The 23,505-nt window shown below is 39.6% G+C and overlaps 1 protein-coding gene across 2 annotated transcripts; it reads right to left on the bottom strand.

The window, feature by feature from the left end:
* Positions 1–656: 656 nt before the first annotated feature.
* On the bottom strand, positions 657–23,290 carry LOC137199859 (unconventional myosin-X-like). Of its 2 annotated transcripts, none has more exons than XM_067614445.1 (36): positions 23,210–23,290; positions 22,906–23,012; positions 22,002–22,131; positions 21,795–21,913; positions 21,521–21,667; positions 21,334–21,434; positions 20,205–20,271; positions 19,695–19,787; positions 19,503–19,571; positions 19,312–19,394; positions 18,663–18,765; positions 18,040–18,120; positions 17,801–17,925; positions 17,528–17,645; positions 17,284–17,390; positions 16,896–17,191; positions 15,861–16,741; positions 15,538–15,661; positions 15,211–15,352; positions 13,873–13,977; positions 13,668–13,763; positions 13,469–13,562; positions 13,101–13,156; positions 12,344–12,486; positions 11,713–11,907; positions 11,348–11,505; positions 11,144–11,264; positions 9,969–10,117; positions 9,461–9,609; positions 9,159–9,366; positions 8,789–8,925; positions 8,478–8,601; positions 7,518–7,871; positions 5,859–6,035; positions 5,556–5,747; positions 657–4,426 (listed from the first exon to the last, which is right to left on the bottom strand). In XM_067614445.1, exons 2-36 carry the CDS (start codon positions 22,906–22,908, stop codon positions 4,322–4,324), a joined length of 5,352 nt encoding a protein of 1,783 aa, XP_067470546.1. In that variant the 5' UTR covers positions 22,909–23,012; positions 23,210–23,290; the 3' UTR covers positions 657–4,321. The 2 variants fall into 2 exon arrangements, with proteins under 2 accessions (XP_067470546.1, XP_067470547.1); XM_067614446.1 differs by having other exon boundaries at positions 15,214–15,352.
* Between the last annotated feature and the right edge of the window lie 215 nt (positions 23,291–23,505).

The raw sequence follows: 23,505 nt of genomic DNA, 5'->3' as shown, positions 1-23,505 counted from the left end.
CACTGGTTCAATCTTTAACAGTGCAATGAAATTTATAAACACATCATGTGTAATATTATGTAAAATTTTTACAATTTGAAAAGTAACTTGTTACCGAAGTGTCAAATTAATGTGGAGTAAAAAGTAGGTACAATATTTCCCTCTGAAATGTAGTGAAGTAATGGGATAGAACAGAAGAAAAAACAAAGTTCAGCTATACGAATTTGTACTAATTTTTCTACTTTTCATTAATCTTTGCTCTTTTGTGGCAAGAAATATTGGATAATTTTACTATTTTGGCCCTCAAGCAGTTATTTAAATGAAAATATCTGAGAAGTTGAGGAGTTAAAATGTCTCTTTGGTCAAACTGCTAACAACCTAAAGATATCTCAAACATGACAAGGCCCAAACTGGACTTTTTTTTTTTGAAGGAGTCTAAGCTCCTCATATATCTTTTATGTAAAATGTTAAATAAAGACTTTGACAATTTGGCAGATATGCCTACTCACTTTGAGGCTACAGCTAGCAGCCAGTTACTGTAGCTTATTCGCTTAGCAGACAGACTAACAGCTAGCTTGGCCACGTGCAACAGTACCTAAATCTGCCTACAAGCTCCTAAACCTCAATAAATTAGTATTTTGTTTGTTTAATCTGTACAAAAGTGCAAAAAACAACAATTAAACTAAGCTCCGCTAGCTGCTGGCTGCAGCCTTATATTTAATGGACACTTAACAGCTGTAGGCTATTGATCTTTTTATCTAACTCTCCACCGGCAAGTGCACTTCCCAAGATTGAGTGAATGTACTTTCCACCTCTTCAGTCAAAATAAATTTACAAACAACACTGAATAGAGGACAATTTCCATAATTTATTAAAGCATAATTTTGTAAAGCCAGTTACAAATAAAAAAGAATAACACACATATCTCTCTCTTTCTCTTTTTCTTTTTTAAACAAGCACAATGTTTTACTATGTAAAGATGATAATAAGCATAACATAAGATAAGAATGGGCCCCACTCTGGCCGCCTGCGGCTGATAACAGGACCCTTTGTGATGAAGTTGCCCTCGAAGAACAGATTTGTGATCAGATACTTCAAAAATCTAACTTATTGTTCCCTTCAGCAAACACACTGACCACATTTCAGCATCTCTAGGGCAACTTCTTCCTACTCAGTGTAATATCAGTGACAGACAGAACCATAGAAGTAGAATAGCTAGAACAGACAGCTCCGGGTTCCTTGTTAATTATGGCTTATGGGTTAACTTTCTCCAGTTTTGCACTAATTTTAGCCAAAATGAAAATAACCCAAAGTTCAAACTGGAACCTCTGAGTGAGTTCTGCTTATTCTAACTCTATAGGCAGGATCCCAGTGGGCTGTGTGTATGCAGCCAGGGCCGAAGCTACCGTTGAAGACACTGAGGTCATGGTCTTGGTATTTTTGGGGGGGACTTTGTTTCTGGGTTTTTTTAGCAAAAGTAGTAAAAGGAGTTTACATTCTATTAGATAAGTCAATCAGCAGAAAATTAATCTCCAACTATTCATTTTTTTAGATTAAAAAATGTCCAAATTCTTAAATGTGAATATTTCCTGGTTTCTTTAGTCCTCTGTGATAGTTAACTGAATATCTTGTGTTGGTCTGGACGGAAGAAGATATTTAAGGAAGACAACTTGGGCTTTAGGAAAGAGTTTTTCACCATTTTCTGATGTTTTATAGACAAAACAACTGATTGATTAAATGAGAAAATACTTCAATAGGCTGATTCCAGTATCGTTAGACTCAATATGTTTAAATTTTAATACTTGAGGCCGAATAAATAAATGATTCAGTATTTCCCCACCCAAACTTTAATCACCGAAGTTTGGAGAAACTGCATTTAAAACATGTTGAGGAATTAAATCTAAAGACAGTGTAATTGATCTGGCTAATTTTCTGCAGGATTGGGGGTTGACCATCTTGGACTCATGACCTCAGTATTTCTAAAATCCTGGCTACGGCACTCCAGATAGACGACAGACTTTTTCCCCTTAAGAAGTTCAACCTCACTTAAATGTCTGGCATGAAAAGATAAATATTAAAATTATCATTGACACAGAAACTAGACCTTTTAGCTAAGCCAAATTAGAAAATTAATTGGACTGTATTTCTCTGTGTTACCTAAGTATTCCCCCTGGATATCTGATGTGGGAAAACACTTTGTTTACAAAGTGGTTTTGTCCTTTAGAGCTGTTGTACATCAGGGATGCTGCCATCTACCTGCAGTGCCTCAGCGTCAGGTGATGTTGACAGAACAGTGACTTTACTTTCAGTCCAAAACACACACACACACACACTCACACACACACAAACCAGTGATGACTGTCAGCAAAATCCCATATTAGACCATTTCCGAGCCCGTATCCTCACAGTGTCTTATCTGCTCGTCTTAACACTGAGACTTAAAAATTCCATTATATCTTTAAATACACTATCAATCCCTCCGAAACACACCTGGCAATACATACAGCACATTAATAATAAATAACCCTCGACCCTCCCTCCCTCCAGTTCCATGCTCTTCCCTTTAACTCACGATCACAACACCATTCTTTGCAAAGGTTAGTCATGTAAATATTTCCAAGGAATACACTCAGTAAAATTATTTCTCTTTTCTCATTTCTCATTCCCTTTTTTCTTCCTTTTTTCCAACTATTTGGATTACACCATTAATACACTCACACGCACGCGGCAGCAGCATTCCAGACACAGCACTTCAGGGTGGTTAAGATAACAGGGGGCATACAGTAATAATATCGGTAATAAAAGTCACATGTTCATAAACAGGTTGGAAACACAGACAGACTGGAGCGCTTATGCATCATTGTTTAAGTCACTGATCTTCTTAGCAAAGAAAAAAAAGTGAGAATAGCATGAGCAGACAAGGATATACATTATTTTATGGCTCCGATTAACGCAGTAGAGTGAGTCCCACAGATAACAACAATGATAAATCGACCAAAACACTGTGAAGAGTCTCATTATGGTCTGCGTTTTACTAACTCTTATTCCTCTTTGAGTCACATTAATGGCACAGCCAGTGAACAATGTTGGCATCATATTCAGACATACAGTGGTCATTAACACCATTCACTTGCATGTATTTTACACGAGAGGTGTCACATTGTATTTAGTATGGCATCTATATACTGTACAGTGCAGTGGCCACCGATATTCAATAATAACTCTTATAATATGTGATATACAGTACAAAACGATACATGTCGGTTCAGTTTATGTGTACACGTGTGTGAATATACAGTAGATTTATGCAGTGCGTGTTTTCTATAATACGTAGATAGGGAAACCATGTCAAGTTAAACATGACCGGAGAGCCTCCAAAGCGAAACCTCGACTTCTTCCTCTCAAGAAAATCTATATGATATTGTTCAGAAATATTTAAAGCCACTTCCTTTGGCTGTATTTTTCTTCTTGTATGGCCACACGGTGGCACTGATGAGCGATCGAGTGAACACTATGTCGTTTGGTGGGCTGAGAGCTGATTTTTTCCCGTTAAGCAGCCCCTGAAGAAGAATCATCATTGAGTCCTTTTTCTCAGTCACAACGGATGTAATATAGCTGATGTCACAGATAAAAGACAGCGTGAGAACAACAGAGAGAAAGCAAGCAATAACAAGAATTCAGCGTAATAACTTAATACCAAACAGCAAACAAGATGCAACAGGAGTGAGGACGAATGCATGTGAAGAGAAAGAGAGAGACTCTGACATTGGAGGAGTGATAGAGAGAGAAAGAAAGAGCCAAAAACAAATATAACTGAGAACGTGTGGCTTTCTTCTGTCTGGCAGTGCACTGGGGGAAGGGGGAAAGGGAGCCACCTGGGACAAACTGGGACTTGGGCGGCTCAGTGAGTGGTAGGTTGTGCTTGTTATTACTGAGTTTGGTCCAGAAAGGAAAAACGGAGAGAAGTTTGGAGTGTGCTTGAACATCTACATGCAGTTCTACAACTGGGATTATGTGTTTGAAAGGACTGTCCCAAAAATACAGGTTGCTTCTTTGTCATGCTCGTTTTTAAATAGACTTGATTCCCAAAAGATATTGATCCCTATCCCAAGTGAAACCCAGGCCAGCAGAGTGTGCATTTGGCTTCTGTGTCCACTTCTATCTTTCTTTATCCACACTCTATAGATGCTCACCCTCCACTCTTGATTCAACCTAGAGGATTAGCTGGTTGGTGCGACTGCCTCCATCAAAACCAACCAACCAATGCAGAGGGGAGGAGGGAGGGAGGCTGAGGCATCTGCTGCCGCTGGAAGAACCGAGGGCTCTGACTAGCTGGTGGTGATCACCTGACCCAGGAACTGGTGACGCTGGTCACGGACATGATGCTGCAACGTTTCTTCACCATCATGTTAATGTAGGCCCTCATGATCTTGGTGATCTCCCCAACCTAAAGAGTAAAAAGATGGTGTGGTGGATTAATATGAGTCCTCATCTGGCTGCATGACTGCATTTAAAGTTGTTCCAACAATTAAGACAACAAGATAAGTATGGAAGATTTAAAATGCCTAAAAGAAAAATTAAAACGATGACATAAAGTGAAATACAATACACATTGTTAATTGTATTTCCTTTTTATGTATGCATTTACTGCGTCATAATTACATGAAATACATATGTTAAAGGACAATTAAAATTAGCTTGTAAATTTTACGACTTGTGACACAAATTTCCACACAGTTTTAAAATCAAATCAGAAAACAGAAAACAAAGTAAAGAGGTGAACTGCATTTCACAGTTGTCCAGTAGATGGTAGCATAGATCTCCCAGTACTGAATACAAAACACTGGGTGCATCCCAAGTCTCTTAAATTGCATCCACGTTTCCCTCACTTGCGTCTTTTCCTTGCGTCTTAGTCCCTCCCACCGTGGATGCAAGGAGAGACGCAAGGAAACCAAGCAAGGAGAGAGGAGACATAAATTAAGAGACTTGAGATGTACCCACTATCTTTAGTTTTCATGAGGAGGTGTGGGGGAGCTCTTTCTTTTTTCAGATTGGTGACGCATCCTCCATACCAGAATGGAAAACTGTCCAATCACAGCTTGGGGGTTGAACCACAAGCAAAGACAGACAGCCTTTCACAAAACATTTCACTTTATTTAATTATTTGATTTGTTTTTATATTTTGGGCATTTTAAATCTTCCACACATAAAGGACATAGCCTACTGTATGATAATAAAACTTCAAATTCAGTCAGTCAGGTGTAATCATAAACAGGCAGACTAGATGAAGCAAACAAGACTAACAAGATCAAGTAAAGGAAACACAAAAAAGGGATCAGAGCTTAGTCAATGTATCAATTGTGAACTTCGTATCTGTAATCTGCAGACTGTTGCTCAGACAAAACAAGCCGTTTGAAGATGTCACCATGTTCTGACATTTTATAGACCAAATGACTAATTGATAAAATACTCATACTTCATTTCATAATGAATATAATCCTTAGTTGCTGCCCTAAAAAGATGAAGAAAATATGAAATGAAACAAAAGTGTTTATATTTAGAAATAAAACTCTCACCAGTGGAGTCTCGAAGAACATCTCTCTCTCGTCCACGATGATCTTGTAGGTGCAGAGCTGTGACGCTCCGAAGAAAGTGATGTGTTCATACTGGAAGGTCTCCAGCGGTTTGGGTTCACCTCGTTTATACACAGACACGTTGTCAGCACTTACACTCAGCCACAGATCATGAGGGAAACCACCCTCTTTACACTACAGAGATGGAGGAAATAAAAGAAGGAAGGAAAAGAAGAGGTTACTTGTCAGGCCTTTTCAGTTTTATATTTGCAAAAATCCATTTAATTTATCTTATAAATTTCTGACCTCCACATCAAACAGAGTAGATCCGTATCCAGGCCACTCCTTAATGATGCTCATATATTTAAGCATGGCCTGGTGCTGGGGCATGCCCTGCAGCCGAGTCCACTTCTCCAAAACACTGGTCCGTGTGGCAGACGTCTCCTCCTTCACCCACATCTCCAGCATCTGCTCCTCCTCCACCTGCAACCACACAGCCACTCAGTAAATGAATGTCCTGCCAAACTATCAATCAGTCAGTCAGAGAGTCAGGCAGCCAGAAATCCAGTCAACTGTCATTTAGCAGCGCAAGAGAGTTATTTTACTGAGTTTATGAGAATGCAGCAGAATGCAGAGATCAATGCAAATCAGTGTTAAACAAATCTCCTGTCATGTCAGATATGTCACATTGTACCACCACCACATGGCGATGCTCAGAAACTAAAGGAAACAGACAGCTCCTGGACGAGGTATTCCAGCTTCAAAATTCAGAATAACCTTCCTCCCTTGTGGACCGGTGTAAAATTATAGATCACAAATTTACAGAGAATGTGTACTGAAATGCTGAATCGTTATAAGGTCAAGATGACTTGTATGGCTTACACAGTCATGTAACTTCCTTGTCACGCTTAATGGGGGCCAGATGGGCCAGCTGCAAGGATTAGATGTGGGCTTGCAGGGGCTCATCTCTTATTAGTGTGTTTTGCAATAACTGATTCCAGCCATAGATAACTTGATGAGCTGTTTATGTCAGTTTATGAGCTTGTTTTGATATAAGAGAAGACTTCTGGTGTTGATCTTTAAGATTTTGTATATGCAGCTTTGTGTGTACAACTGCCTCCTGAGCCCAGAATGAAAGTACTTTTATTAAGACAACAGAGACTAGCCAAGAGAGTTTAATTATTTATTATCCAACAACTGCCAAATTCATTAACACCAACTAAGATGCAACTCAAGTTCAGCTCAAGGCAGCGACTTGGCTGAAATTATATTCATGTCAACTGAGAAACATTAGTTTCATTCTAGAAATGAAAATATGACAGTGCTCTTTTAAAATAATGGACTCACAAATTGATAAATTGCTACAGTGTAAATTAAACTGAATCAAATGAACAATTAACTAAATCTATCAATCAAATTGTTATTTGTATAAGTTATTTAATTCAAACAATATACTGTATAAAATAGTTAGTCTTACTGCCATGTGGACCACCTTCAAATAATGTTAAACCACAAAAAATAATGCATCAATAATTCAGCCAAAGGAGAACCTTTAAATTATTGCTTTTATTTAACTAAAAGTCAATAGAAAATAGTAAAAGTTTGAATTTAGGGGTTATTTTTCACTTGTTGACATAGATGCTTTAATACATTTTAGCTCTTTAACTAGAAATCATATGTACTTCATATTTTTTATAACATTTTTGCATACTATTCTTGAATTCATGCTTTATTGTTTAAATGTTTGAATGTGTTTTTCCTATGTTAAAGGCAGCTATTCATTTCATTCATTTTTATACCTTATGAAAATCAATTAGTAGCTTCATGAAACCTGCTTGAATTGTGCAACACTGCACTTTTTCTGCCAATGTTATGTTATAACTGAATGATAGCAAACGAGTTGTAGTAAATGGGGGAAAACATGCAAAACCACCAGTACAGTCTTTCTTCTCTACAATCACTGACCTTCTGCTTCTTCAGTGAACCAGTCTTGAAGCTTCTCCTCAGGGTGCCATCCAGGAAGCTCGGGGTCTTTCGTTTCTCTGCCCCTATGCCGACGCCGCCCGGGCCTCCTATTGTACCCTTCCCATCTCCTGCTCCTCCTGGTCCACCTCCTCCCACTCCACCTGCCGCCCCCACGCCCGGCTTGGTGGAGTGTAGGATGCGATTGCGGAGACGTCCGATTGGATAAACACTTCCCAGGCTCCATCCAGCCCGACCTGCCCCGTCACCGTGGAGATACTGGAGACGTAACGCAGCCAGATGCTGCAAAGTCTCCTCTGAGGCTGGGAAGTGTCCGCTTATCAAAGACTCGTGGGCCTGAGAGAGAAAGACGGAAAAATCTCTCAGCTTTCATTTAAAAAAATCTGACTTTCTCCATAAGAAAACAAAACATCACTGCTCAGGGTTATCACACATTATTTTGAACTAGTTACTGAACAGGAAACCTTTTATTTGTGCTATATATTATTCACTCATGATTATTCTCTGTTTAAAATAAGAGATGGAAAGAATTTAAAAACAGAAGAAAACTTAAAAATGGCAGTGGAGAAAGATGCTTCTACATGTGGATGAATCTGCTTTATTTTTATTTAATTTCACAAAAAGTTAACAATATTACCACATGATTCAATTTCTGTCTATGTCAGAAACAATCTGTCCACAGTAGTGAACTCAATAATCCATCTTTTTTCTTAATGAAACAGACTTTTCAATCATACAGATTCTATTTTGGATGTAGAAAATAACTTAAAAGTGAAGTCAAAAGCAAGAGAAACATGAGTAATCTTGTTAAAATGTGGAGACAGTACCATAATTAGTGGTAAATGATCTTTTTTTTTCAGAATAACTACCCCAACACTATCACACAGTTATCCTGCCTGCTCACATTTATTTGTTATATCCGAGCTGTGCCGTAAAGCTCACCTGCTCAAACATGAAAGCAAACTCCACTCCTTCTTTCGGCATGCTCTCCACATCCAAGAAGCAGTAGAGCTTGAAATAGAGTTTCCATTCTCCTTCTTCCTCCTCTTCTTCACTGCCTGCCAGTCTGGAAGAATATATACAGTAGTCTCAGTTTCCAAGCACATAAACACACATAAAAACAGTCCCAATATGCTGTTAATAACAAAACTAAATCAGTATTTAACCATTTCAACTTAAGACCTCTTAGATTTTTGTCTGTAAAATCTGTACATCTGAATCTGAAAAACTTAAACTTGTAGAAAATGAGATACCTTTCAAACTTGGCCAGTACATCTGCAACAATCACTCTGCTTTCCAAAGCTCGGTCTGTGAAGGAGTTGTGTTCAAACAGAGAGAACAGGTTCTTGCTTTCCTCCATGGCCAAACCTCTGATCAGCTTCTCCACAACCTGCAGCAGCAACATGAAAACACTGACTAGTTTGTAACAGTACAAATGCAATTCATTCATTTGAATGAATTGAAGAGAGAAAAAAAATCAGTATTGTAACGAAAATTACAAGAAACCAGTGACAAATCTAGTTGCTATTGCCAGTATTGTTCATGTGTGTCCTGCAAAGTGTCTGAAAAACATCCTTCTGAGATTGTCAGTATATGCGTGTGTGCATGAGTGTTCATGTGTACCTCTCCAGCTGTGGTGTGTGAATTGATGGAGATCTTGCAGGAGCCTCCTCCGTGGCAGTAGACGGTAGTGCTCATCTCCTGTCTCACCAGCAGGGCGGCAATCTCCTCCTGTGAGGGAACAAACTCACGAGTCTTGGTCTTCTTCAGGGATTCCCCGATGAAACTGGCGTAGCGCTCAATTTCCGTGCCAGGATAACGCTCACGTACCCTGACACAAACACACATCACACATTTAATATTAATTTATTTGATGGATAATGTATCAAAGAGGCTTGCTTCATGCTGAGGACACACATACACACCTCTTGAGGTGGAATCGGAGGTATCTGAGAATGGCTCGACTAGGTAGGAAGGTGCAGCTCATGCAGGTGAGCAGGTGCCAGTGTGCCCGATTGGCTGGGCTGTTCGGCTGAGGCACATGATTGGTCTGCTTGATCACCTGACAATATACCTGAAAAACAAAATATTGATCAACGTTTAGCAGCAACCAAATGTGTCAAAACCTCTGCAAATACATCCGATCATTATGTTCATTACACTGAATGTTGTGGTGGAAAAAGCACTGAGGTACAACTTCAAAGACTAACAAAGTGCATTAAATTGGCAGGTGGAAGTGTTGCAGAGTGTTGTTTTTCCTATTTTTTATAAGAACTTAAACTATAAACAACCTATTTTTGAGGCTTTTTGAGGCTATTACACACCGCTGTGTATTCTCTATTTAATTTAAATTCTGTTGTAATACCATATAAACAAAGGGCAGAGGTTGTTGTTGTTGGGATCAGTGCAGCAAGTTTCCTTGTAACAAAGTACCTCATCCCTGAGAGGGCGCAGGTCCTGGCAGGTCTGCAGGATGCCCTGAATGATGGGCACCGTGTCTGCCAGCGTCTCCATCTCCTGCAGTGAGTTGAAAACTCGCACCGCCTCATCCTGCAGACTGGCGTAACCCTGCTGCCTGTGTACTACACACCGATAGAAAGAAAAGAAAAGAAAGATGAACAAAGATATGAGAAATGTTCAGCAAAGAAGAAAAAATATAATTGTAACTTATTAATAATGCCAAACACGACAGCAGTAGCAGCAATGACATCAAAGGACTGTTAAAAAGTCAAGTTCATTATGTGCACGAATACAGGCAGTAAATGGCACGAAGAACACATCACCACTTACAAACGGAGGCAAGATGGATACTCAGGCTGGGAACAGTGTCTCCCCTTGGGCTTAATGAGGAATTAGAACTTGTCTCATTTAAAGCCCTCTTGTGATACATGTGCAAATATAGTTATGTATATTGTGACTTATCACCTTTTTTGGACATATTTTCAGACTATATGTTTTTTAACATGTTCTACCCCTTACATGAGTGTATTGTATATTGTCCTTGTGTTTAATATGTCACTAAGCTTAAAGGCAACATGTCAAATACTCTGTATCAATAATGTGATGTGTGAATAATGTGATGTATTTACGACATCATTTCTTGCATTTTCTCCATTTCTAGAGATACATGAGCATAAATCTCTTGGTGCTGCCTGGTGAGGAACGCCAAGCTTAAAAATGCATTGCTGATCCAAGCCCTCTCTGTGTTCTTCATGCAATTTAGTGTCTGTATTCGTGCCCATAATGAGCATATTAAATTCTCTTATTGTTTTCACTTTTTTCCACTGTTTCCCCATGGAAAACTTATATTCAGTCACATGAGTTATCTGTCAGTGTGACTTCATCTTCGTCTTAATATTATTACTGGCCAAAGCAAAAGTTATCAAATCATTGGAATAGTGAATTTTGCAACACAATTGCCTTTTTTGTCTAAAGGCAACAATTTAAGTGAGAGCTTCAGTTTTGTCCTGCAGAGGGAAGTCACATGGATGCACAGAAGATTTTTAATGCACATAATTTGTATGAAAAGAAGAAGACAAGGAAGACACTGAGGAAAACATAAAAGTTGTTTTCAGGATGTGGGTTGCTGAGTTTTGTGTTTTACTCACGGCTGGTCACCTCTCCATAAGGGAGCGGTAGTAGAGGAGAGTGCAGAGGATGCTGAGTGTATCTGAGGATGGGGTTCCTCCTGTACATCTGCTCCACTATGTCTGGGTTCACGCTGTTCTCCTGCAAGGACACATTTTCTCTTAAAAATTTTAAAATCTTGTGTTCACTTGCTATGTGTGTGTGTGTGTTTGTGTGTGCTTTACCTTGATGTCTCTAATGAGCTGCAGAGTTGGAGTTTCAATGGGGGTCTTGCTGTCAATGACTCCCTGTATGGCGGCTGTCCACCTCATGGCCTCATTCAGCATCTTGGTATAGAGGCGGTAGGAATGCTTCCTTCCATACACTATGATGTTCCAGTAGCCTGTAAAATCAGGACTCGATTAGCATTATTAAAATTAAATAAAAAATATTACAACTGAGGGAATAATTAAGTTCGACTGTACAATAATTCTCCAGTTACTAGTACATTTCTCATGTCTATAATTGTAAAACGAGAATCCTCTCACTACATCTAATCCCTAATTAAACCTGCCCTTTCTGCCTTTTCCCGCCCCTTCTCTTCTCTCACCTGTCTCTCTGTGTACGCGTTCATCCGGCTGAATGATGGAACAGAGGGAGTTAAGGACCAGAGTTCCCATCTTGGAGGAGTTACGCTCTGAGCTCTTGTAGTAATCCAGGGAGTTGTGGGTCAAAACAAACCAGCGCTTCTTCAGCTTCAGGGAGGTGCTCTTAGTATTCGTTTTCATCTCCTTTTGCAGCCAGCCTGAAAGAGGCGGGAAGAGAGATGGAGGGAAAGAGGCGGAAAGAAAAGGAAGAAATATTAGAGGAATATATATTGCCTCGCATTTTCAAATTGAGATATCGTTGTTTCACTGTTCCATGTCTAAATGACTGATAACACATTATATTTTACCAAAATGTTACTGAAATCTGTTACAAGATAAGATCTTACTTGCAAACATAACGAAGACAACAAAATTATAAAATGGTTTCTGAAAAAAATCATATTTTGTACATACATTTAACCTCATATTTCCTATTTTGTCACAAATATTTTCAATGTTAAGCTTTATATCCTGTAAACCCAATTTAATTGGACACATTTTAAATACCAATTAAAACCATTTAAAAGTAAGCCTATATTACGTGACTTACAACATTCCAACAATTTATAAAAAGTGATGAAATGAAGTTCTCACCTCTGACAAGAAACTCCTGCCCATCGATCCTGGCATCCCCTTTGGGTTTCTGCAAAAGACTGATCCAGTGATGCATCTCCTCCGGTGTGTCACTGTTGCAGTGGATCACACGGTTGGCCGTAATGATGACAAAAGAGTTTGGCCTGCAAAGGTCAAGTGAGAGACTTTTAAATAAAATAATCCACCTCCAGATACTCAAGAGATTCTTTAGGTTGTGTAAATAAAATGTATAGAAATGTTCTGTTCTGTGTCATTTCTTCAAATTTATTAAGAAATACTTTGCAAATTGACTGATTATAGGGATGAAAACTGTAGTTACATTGAATGATGATCTATTGATGCTATTTTCAGTGAACAAATTGCCTCTGCAATATATATTTTTTTCATGCATGCTTAAAAAAACAGTAGAATTGCTTCGTTCTGCTGTCAAATTCAGGGGATTTCAAATATATCCAATCAAACAACAAAAACGGTGCCACAGATGCAAAGGGGACTCAATAACTGCGAGGAAAAGGTGACTTGAGCACACAAACCTACTCAGGACTCAAATCTTACGTAATACATTTTACATAATTTATATATTTATATTAAAACCATTTTAAATGGTTTTAATTTGTGTACTCTTCTTTATTTGTATTTATTGATGTTTTGTTACACTGCTGCACAACCAATTGCTCCTTGGGGACAAATAAGATAACTGATTGACTGATTGAAGTGAATCAGGGTTTGTGTCTTTTTTATGGTTGATCCAACTTACCGATCAGGGTTGTCAGAGGCACAAACAGAGTCAATCAGCCCCACGTCAAGAGTTCCCTGAAGACGAAAAGGAGAAGGAGAGGCGAACAATTTAAAACAGAAATGTAATGTTGCATTTTTGCTTCTATGGTGACATATCAGTGATTATTAGGAGATCTAACGTTTAACTTTTTGCATGGTTATGTATATTGTTTCCAATAAACTGTACATTGTGTATAGTAAAAGCCAGAAAATATGCTTTCTTACAATGCCTCACAGGATACTGTATATGCATATTGTGTTAGATCTAGAATTTAAATTAATGGAAAAGGACAGAAGAATAACTTTAATACATAGAAAGTTACTGGTATCATGTTTTTAGAAACTAACCACAGCGTTCTTTGGGTTGGCCTGTTCATGGGACATCTCCAGCAGCTGCTCAGGAGTACACACTCGCACTTTACTGAGCACATTAAACCACCCGCTAAACAGAGACAGAGGTGTCATCAATAATTAGAATATCTTTCTACTTGGATACAAATATTAACAAGTTGCTGTTTTCTACGTTAAACTTGAGGCTCCTTCACACCTTGCATCCTCTGGCGACTCAGCGAACACCTGATAGGTCCTCTCGTCTGTCACAATGTTCAGAGCATTCTCCTTTTCATGATTATCCACTATCTCCCTGTACATACACAAACATGTCTGAGAAATGTTGTCCAGAAAACAGAGAAACTGTGAATAAGTGATTGTGTGTGTGTGTTTTCTAGTGCTGGAGCATCTTGGAATCTTACTTGGCGGCCCGGATGTCGATAGTTCCCTTCAGCTTCTCCTCACTATCATTATCGTAGTACATCAGCTTGCTGTCCCTCAGCACGAACCAGCGCATCTTCCAGTTTCTGAAGTAGAAACAGACATCATGAGAATAAAGGCCAAGATAATCCACTGTCTACAATATGAGGGGTATTTCTAAATGATATAGGCTCTTACATTGTTAGATTTAATTCTCATAAGCATTCAAAATAGCTTCTTTGTGTCTGATATATTGTCCAGTGCACAGATATAACCATGGGTGGTAGTAACCAGTCACATGATCCCTGTTGGTGTCATTAACAAGCTTTTTTTCTGTGCTTTTTTTTAAAGGGAAACTCCACAGATTTTACAAATCAGTGTCTGTTTACAGGTCTTGGGGAGCACTAATGACTATGTGAAAAGTTGTACAAAGCTTCCAGAGGTAGTCTAATAAATTTCCTCATATGTAACTTGAGGCAGCATCAGTTGGGGTTTAGAAGTACAAGTTTAAAAATCTGGAGGTGTGGGATCAGAAAGAAGTGAGGTTTACCAGACCTCTATAGCCAGCTCCTAATCTCTGATTGAAGGTAGCGGCTCAAGGCTTCATTAGCTCCAAGCACAACACATCCCAATCAGTAAAGTTGCGTGAATCAAGACAAGTTGCACTGTGGGTTATGTAGGCACCAGGTTTTGACAAGGAAGAAGAATGCATGGAATAAAAGACGATATCTCTGGTTCTTTTTTTGTCCATTGTGAGTCCGACAACACTAAATCAGAGGAGTACTCTTTTAATACCTTTCTGAATAAGTAATCTGGCTTTTTATGCACTTTGTTTTATAATTTCTGTAAACCTGAAACAGATTAACTTATACTTGAAAGTCAAATATCAGAACAATATCACAGTACATCAGCTTGAGCAGGAGATTGTACATTTCCGGCTCTGCAGAAGGTTCAAAGCATCAAGTTAGACAAATGGCCAAAATACTTCTACAGCACACACAACCTTGTTTAACAACTCTCAGAGAAAATGAACATGTTCATGCACATAAATCAAACCTGTGCCCTTCAAGCTGCATGCAACTACTAGTCAAACTGTTAATGCTATGTATCACATTATTGTTGTCTAAACTGTCTAAAGGGTTTAGAAAAGCAGCAGTGCTTTTAGTTAGATAACTGCGGGTTTTGCACTCTATCCAATGACTTTTTAAAGGATTTTGAAGGTTTTTAGGATTTTATGGCTCTGTGGACAACTTCATAATCTTTCAATGAACATTTCCTAAATTGGTTTTGGAGATTTTCATTTAATACGCATGCAGGCTACACTCAGTGATAACTACAACAACCTGCGTGAGAGAGTCGAGAGTCCTCCTCCTTTCTTATAGAGCCAGCCAGACTTGAGAGACTCTTGTTTGGACCGGAACCACATGAAGGTTTCGTCTTTTAGCACACACCAACGTCTCCTCCATGGGATCATCAGACCAGCTGAAGGAGCAGAGGATAAAATTACATTCATGAATAGACATTACATGTAAAATTAAAAAGCTGGAGATGGTTTAACTTCAGGATGAGACAGCCATGATGGTACAGTTATGCAAGATGAAAAGTTGTTGTTTTTTCCCCATGTTGAAACCAAAAAGTGTTGACACTAAGACGACATCTAAACTCACCCTTCATGTAGAGGTAACCATGGAAATATGGCGGTCCATTTCCATTAAGCAGAGTCACTCTGCCATTCGTCACCTCTTCATCAGTGTCCATCATACCATCATGTTCATCATCACTGTCTGCATACTGAAACAGCAGACAAAAACATAAATCAATTACTTTTTTATATAAAAACAAATGAACACGGCAGTTAAATCATATAAATGAGCATTAAAGTATATTACACAGTCAGTTTATCACAGTGCTGAGAAAATGTTCACTGTAAAGCTGCGCATACATGTCTGCGTGCACGCGTGTGAGGATGCGTGTAAGTGTGTGTCCTCACAGAGTCAGAGCTGCCTCTGTAGGACTCAATGCTGGCGTTGGTGCAGGTGGACTTCCTCGGGTGCTCCTCATCTGCCACGGCAGTGCTGCCGCGGTTGCTCCCGGATACGGAGCTGTCATCTCCAGCGTTGACCGACCCCTCCTCCTCCTCCTGGTCGTAATCTGACTCGGTGTCTGCTGGCATGCTGTAGATCGGCTCCTCTCCATCCACCAGGCTCTCCACCATGCTCACCTTTCTCTCCGGCTCCACCTTGGCTCCATCTTTCTTCTCCCCCTCCATCCCCTCTCCTGGGGGAGGTGGAGGTGGTAGAAGAGGAGGAGGTGGAGGGACAGCAGAGCCATCTCCAGGTGGAGGGAGAGGAGGAGGAGGAGGAGGAGGAGGCATGCCTGCGACAGGCACGCCATCTGCGGGCAAGGGAGGTGGAGGAGGTGGTGCAGGAGGCACTGTTCCCTCTGCAAAAGCAGGTGGGGGAGGCGGGAGCTGAGCAAATATTTCCTGGTCCATAGGCTGGTCCGTCTCAGCAGGAGGGGGGAAGTCAGGGAGAGGGATGCACTCCTCTTCAGCATGGAAGCCCTCGTCTACCTCTTCCTCTTTGGATGCACTTGTGCTGGCACTTGCAGCTTTCGGGGGTTTCACCTCTGCAGCAGCCTTAGCCCCGACCGCTCCCAGTGAAGGATCCACGCCTCCGAAGTTCAGGAGGTCGATCAGCTCTGTGGCCTTGCGGGATGCTTCCTTCTTCATCCGCTTGAGCTCAGCGTCCCTGCGAAGCTGGAGCTCCTGTTTGGAAGACTCACACAGCTGCGACACCTCGTCCTCTCTCTTCTTCTGCAAGCGCTCTATCTCTCGCTCCAACTGTAGGATCTCCTCCATCTGGCGAGCCTCTTCCTAGAGGAGCAGAGAAAGGACATATTCAGCAACAAATACTGCTGAAACATTCATTTTATATTTGCTATTTTGTCCCTGGAGAGTCTGTGGAAACAAAGAAAATTTATGTGTGAGCAGATACATCTTCATACTGATTGCTTTGTGCAGCACTTGCCTCCGAGGATTTCTCTTTTTGCTCAGCTTTTTCTTTTTCATTCACTTCTTCCTGCTCCCCTTCTCCTGCCATTTTCTTCTCTTCATCCTCTTTCTTCTTCTGCTCTTCCTCTCTCTTCTTCCTCCTCTCCTCTTTGAGTTTCCGAGCTCTAGTGCGCGCCACCTGACCACGCCTGTGTTTCTGCAGTACTAGCGCTGCTTTGCATTGCTTCTGGTACCGTTTGCGTTGGCTGTGTCCCCGTAAGTGTTTCTGGATGGTGATGACACTGGCACGTAAGCGCTTAAAGTGCTTCCTGTGGACAAAACAGGAACAGGAATGAAAAAAATTGTGGGTTTCACTGAGGTAGGACCTTCTGTTGAATTCCTACAATTTCAAGGGTCTTACCTTGCAGAGAAAGTGAGCAAGTGAGCTCGGATTATCATGGCAGCTTGGCGTCGGATTTCATCCCTGTCCTTCTCTAAACGCTGCTCCAGAGACTCTTTCATAAACACCTACAGAACAAAGGTGAAGGATTAGCAGAAAAAACGTCATTATACTGTATAGAGAACCCCTCAAGATTTTGATTGTGAATTTTTACTGGCAGGTGTAGGTAATGACCAAAATTATTTTAGAGTCTGCTCAATCTTACCTTGGTTTTGCCTAACTGCCACTCTTTCTTGGTTTTGTCATATTTGGTTAGAAGATCTGTACTCCTCTTCTTATCATCCCCTGCTGTGGTCACTTTCGCTTTGTGGATGATCTTGTACCTGGCAGGTAGGAAACAGAGGAGACAGAGTGTGAGAGACAACAAAAGACAGATCTCAGAAATAGTTCAACCGAGGAAAAACAACATGCAAAATCTCACAAGGAGATCAATTTAAAGACACTTGCACAAAAACACACAAACAACAGAGATACAAACCGCAAGAAGAAGTCTTTGAAAGTTCTGCGGACAGGGAACCCTGCACGACGGATCTTGACAGTCTCCAACATCCCAGAATACCTCAGCTGGTTCAGGACAACCTCCGGGTCAAATTTATTTGGATTCTACGAATAAAATAAGGGAAGTTGGCTCGAGATTAAACTGATACCTTATCAGAAATAAGCAATCATGCTGTTAATGTGAGAACTGATGGAGGTGTGAGACAGAAACAGGCTGACCTTTTCCATGTTGGGCTTAATGCAGCGGATGAAGAAAGGGTTGGATACACTCAGAGTGGCCATGAGAGCATGGAGGGAGTCCTGAAGAGACAGAGAAAGAAAATAGAAATTGTAATCCTTTTTCTTTCATATAGCAGTGAACAAAATTAATTAGAAATGTTCATCTTTAGCTATTATATCTTAGTAGGGCTGAAAAAATTAGTCAATGAATTGATTAGTTGATCCACAGAAAATTAATTTGATAATTGAGTAATCATTTAAGTCATTAATTAAGGTAGAATGCAAATATTCACTAATTCCAGCCTCTCAAAATGTGCAAATTTCCTGCTTTCATTCAAACAAAAAAAGTTAATTTGAAGAAAATGAAGTCATTTTTCACTAATTTCAGACCTTTTTAAGACTAAACAACCCACTAATCATCAAAATAACTGACAGATTAATTGATAATGAAAGTAATCATTTGTTGCAGCACTTTTTATACATCACTATTCTCTCATTCCGTGGGGCTCTGATCTCGACCCTTTGTTATGAGATGCTTGTTATGTTAGTTATCTAATAATTTTTATTTACTTTCCCTATTAAAATATCAGCGCATATGTGTGTAAACTATATGCATCACTCACCCTGAACTGGGAGCTCACTGTAGGTTTGCGTCTGGCTGTTCCCATCTTCTCCTCGTTGTTCCTGCTGCCAACCTTCTCAAACAAGTCATAGATGAAGTCCAGTCTGGGAGGCAACAGAGACATAGTGGATTACAAACCTACATTTAAGTGATGTCACTGGAGGAAACAGGCGATGATCAAGACAACAAATTCAGAAACGAGAACATAAATCACCCATATTTTGAGCAAAATAACGGCACAATCTCAAACAACTCACATAATGTTGCTGTAAGGTTAAAATCTTTGATCTTTCATTATCTTGACATGTTATGCTCTCTTTTCAAAGCCCATCAGACAACGTCAAAGACATTTTCATAAAACAAAGTTGTTTTTCACACCATGAAAAGTTAATATTTTGGATATACACGACTTTCACCTGACAAAATGAACATGTGATACTAGCAATTGTTTTATTTACTATAAATCTGTTGACATCAATGATTCATACGTCAGCACACAAAAAGTAAGTAAACTGAGTTAAAATAGATTTACCCTCCAAAGCTTTTTTTGTCTTTGAATGATATATAACTGCAGGATTAACTACAACTCCAGTTAATTATTAACTCAGCCAATTCATCATAATTACCTGGTTTCTGAGAAAATGTCCTACCTGCTGTCTTTGAGCATGTTTAGGATATCATCTCTGAAAGTGTCTCTGTTCTTCTCCAGGATCCCTCTAACATCATACAGGACCTGACAGAGACAGACAAGCTCGACATAAAACTCCCCTGAAACAGTCTACCATATATACATATACCATATATATATTGCTATAAAGAGGCTCAGTTATACACAACTCACCTCTCCAGCATAATGTTTGATACCAAACTGATGGTCAGCAAGTCTGGGCTTGACATAGTAAGGATTTGTCTGCAGCAAACAGGAAAAGAAAAACAGAAAATAAAATATCATGTGACGTTTAACAGTCAAAGAGCAGCTGAACACTTTCTGAATTATGCATGAAGTGCACCAACAAATGTGTAAATAACTCACCGAGTGTCTGCTGTGCAGCTTCTCCAGCAGAGTAAAGTCCGTTCCTTTGGGGAATCGACTTTCTTCATTCACCAGTGCCAACAAGCCCAGTTTCTAAGAGAGAGAGAGAGAGAGAGAAAAAAAAAACACATCATGTTATTGCATCAACTTTATGAAATCAGCATCACTTTCAAAGACATCAGTCCGATGTTATTAAATCAGTTTCCAGAAAGCATCTGAGGCAGGCATCCAACGCAGCTTTTAACTGGCAGGGAAGTGACCTTTATTTTAACCCACCTCTACCCAGCTCAGAGTGAGACAAGTCCATTCATTACAGTTATAATCACAAAGTGATTATAATCACAAAGTGATGATAACTGTTTGTTTTTGCCATTAGCAAATTCTGGGCCAACAGTTCAACTTCCTGGCCAGATGCCCAGATGATATAAAGTTGGCAGACTTGGATTAACTCTCTTTATTGCAACTCTAAGTACTGTACATTATATGAGTTATGATACATCAGTTTCTTACCTTCTCTATGAGGTCAAGACACTCTGCGTTGTCCATCCAGTCTATGGCGTCCCACTGGACACCTTCCCTGTAGAACATAAACCCAGACTATTATGCAACTGGTGTATTTCTCTTAGCTCATACTACTGCACAAGTTGTACACCACCGTAATGCACTGGCGTTGGCATACTGAATGACATACCATCATATTCTCAAAGTCACACGATTTGTATAAAGTTTGAGCATTACTTCGAATTAATTTGTTCTCAGGTCTCTCTCGTAAGAGATCTTGTTCTCAGTGAGACTTTCTGAATACATAAAGATTAACCAACTAACAAACCAACTAACTAAATGACCTTAACTTATAATAAAGTTTTGTTATGTTGCATACAACCTGTAAGAGCCACTTAGGCACATATTGGTATTTTATAAACTGTGTCTGTTGTAATCACATGCTATACTGTATATGATCTAATAATATTTGAGTTCATGTTTATGTAAAGTTTAAGTATATCCAGAGGAGGATTATAGGTGGACTTTTCTAAGGTTATGTACAGTATATACTTGCTATTATCTTGTTCTCGGGTGCCGGAAAGCAGGAACAAACACATTTTTGTTGTTTGCAACAGTGGATTGTGCTGTAAGGTATTTTTAATGTTCATGTGCAATAAATTCCCAGAAAATGTGGTGCTAAGATGTCGAGGAATCAGTAAATAAGTTCCATTTCAAACAAGTTTTTGACAGTGTATAATGTGTATAATGTAGTGGGTAATAACGTGTGTGTTACAGTCCAGAAAACAACATCAAGTTAGTAATGGACCAGGCTTAATGTAACTTCAAATTTCAATTTCATTCAACGTTTCTCTGACTCCTGTGGAGAATATTAGGTGTCACAAGAAAATTGGATTTAATTCAACATTATACACTACACCTTGTTGTAAAGTAATTCTTTGAATGCATTTACAGAACTATATTGTGTATAAAATATTGTTTGGACCTAATGTTTTTATTTGTTCACTTAAAGCTGTATTTTATATATTTTATATTGTTATATTTAAGTCAGTAATCTACTGTAAATAACTAAATATGTTGTCCTGTCTAAGTCATTTCTTTTACAGGTTTCTGTAGACACAGTCATGTAAAAGTGCACCTGTTGTACTCCAGCTGCTCCAGAGAGAAGATATGCTTGTTGAAGTACTCTTGGAGTTTCTCGTTGGCGTAGTTGATGTTAAACTGCTCAAACCGATTCACCTGGACGTAGAGAGACACACATCTTATATACAGATCAGTATCTGGTCTGCGCGGCTTCCAGCCAAACAGCTCAAAATTCACCTCACCTCGAAGTTCTCGAAGCCAAAGATGTCGAGGATGCCAATGGATTTGAAGTTTTCCTTCCCTTTGACCTTCTGATTGATCTTGAGGATGATCCAGGAGAAACACTGGGAATATAACGCCATGGCAACAGAGTCTCGGGAGTCCACAGCCTGTGACGATGAGAGGGAAACCCACATTACGATTAGGATGTGTGTGAGTGTGTCAGGGAGAGGCAGAGATCGATTAGAAAGTGTGTGTTAATGTGTGTATACATACACTGTATGCGTGAATACTGACCTGCTCTATAGTGAGTGGGGAGCATATTTCCTCTCCTCTAAGTATAATAGAGCGCTGAGTCAGCACCTCAGACAGCTGGAAGACATCCAGACCCAGCAGCTCACTGGCATTGGTGACCACTGGAAAGATGACAGAGATGGTTCACACACCAGCGATGCATCTATTTAAGTTTTACTTTCTACAACTATCCATGAGCTGCTCCCTCACCTTGCTTGGTGGTGATCTGGGCTCCTCCTGCGGTCATGAACTCAATGTTACCGAGCTGTAACACGGCCGACAGCAGCTTAAACATGTCTCTGATCTCCTCCTCTGTAAACTCTAACACCTTCAGCGCCTCCTACACAAAGTAAAGCAAAGGAAAAAAGATTAGGTGCTGCAAACAGCATAAAAACTTTTATGAATTATGTGCTGACAAAGGTTAGGTCTTAACCTCAATATCTCAAGACTGAAGGGATTAAGGAAATATGGCTGAGTGCAGCAACTCACAGACGTTTTTATTGGAATTTCTATACATTTTTCTAGCAGCTATTTAGGCACAAATAATGTTGGTTGATGATCAAAAACTAAGCAACTAGAATGGAGTGCAAACTATTACTGAAAACCCAACAACATCATTCCTATCAGTCACATCTTTTTATAACCCTGAATACATCCCCCTAAAACATGGAATCAAGTCTCTCTTGTAGTTTTATAGTTATGGTTAAAAAAAAAAACATAAAAAGTAACTTTACACTCCCTGAAAGTTGACCTCCAGTGGTTTAATTTCTCACCTTGCTGCAGTGATGTACAGTGATGGACTCCAGGACCCTGTGACATCACTGTTGGGTGTGGTTAAAGGTGCAACAAAGCACACTTCTGACCACACCCATCACTACATTTCATGGGGGATCTGTTCATATGTCTTTAGTCTTTATGACACTGACAAACAGGGTAACAAGGAGGGAAATATCCTCCCTTGCAGAGGTAAAAACATACCATATAGAATGTATGGAAATGTGTTTTTTAAGACCTTAATAAAGGTGCTCTGGGAAATGTTTGAAAAACTCCTACTCTACTTGAAGAATATTCTTCATGATCGAAAAGCAAACAGGGGAAATACAATCTCACTGACCATAACACTGTTAAACAGCTCTTTGTCATTCAGACTCTTGTCCTTTAGGCATCCTGATTGGCTGAGGTAGTGGAAAGATTCAGGAGGGTCCTCCAGAAAGTAGAGGCCTGATAGAGAAAATACATGATGTCAGTATGGTGTATAGTGTAACATTTTTTATCACCATTTTGCCTGAAAGTTTTAAACAGTTTTAAAATATGCCAGACACATCAAACCATCAAACAAAAACCCAAATATTTATGGGAAAATGTAAATTTCTAAAGGACACTGTTGATATTTGAAAATAAACCCTGCTTTTCCTCACTTTTTTGCTCTTTGTTAGCTCCCGCTAGCAGTGCGTAGAAGATGTGGTAGTTACGTTCTCCAGGGTTTTGTCGTACAACTCGGTTCTGCAGCACAATCAATACAGCCAAAGCCATTATTAGCATTTCATTTTGATTCTCAAAGCAAAACAGACAAATCACTATCCATAAATTTAAACATGACATGAACAAGCTGCAGCCCCAGATATGTTTACCTTTTCCAGTAAATCTGAAAGGTAGAGAGTCAAGGAAACAATCAAACTGAGTCAGCTTGTTACTGATCACTGTCACGAATATA

Source organism: Thunnus thynnus, chromosome 16 (genome assembly GCF_963924715.1).
Source record: "Thunnus thynnus chromosome 16, fThuThy2.1, whole genome shotgun sequence".
Classification (NCBI taxonomy): Eukaryota; Metazoa; Chordata; class Actinopteri; order Scombriformes; family Scombridae; genus Thunnus; species Thunnus thynnus.
The sequence above is the reverse complement of the archived record's forward strand: the minus strand, read 5'-3'. Positions and strand labels throughout refer to the sequence as shown.

Coding starts and splice junctions, on each gene's coding strand:
- LOC137199859 (XM_067614445.1), bottom strand. Junction 20,272..21,333: donor GAGCAGCTGGAGTACAACAG/GTGCACTTTTAC, acceptor TATGTTCTACAG/GGAAGGTGTCCAGTGGGACG. Junction 19,572..19,694: donor AGCTGCACAGCAGACACTCG/GTGAGTTATTTA, acceptor TGTTTGCTGCAG/ACAAATCCTTACTATGTCAA.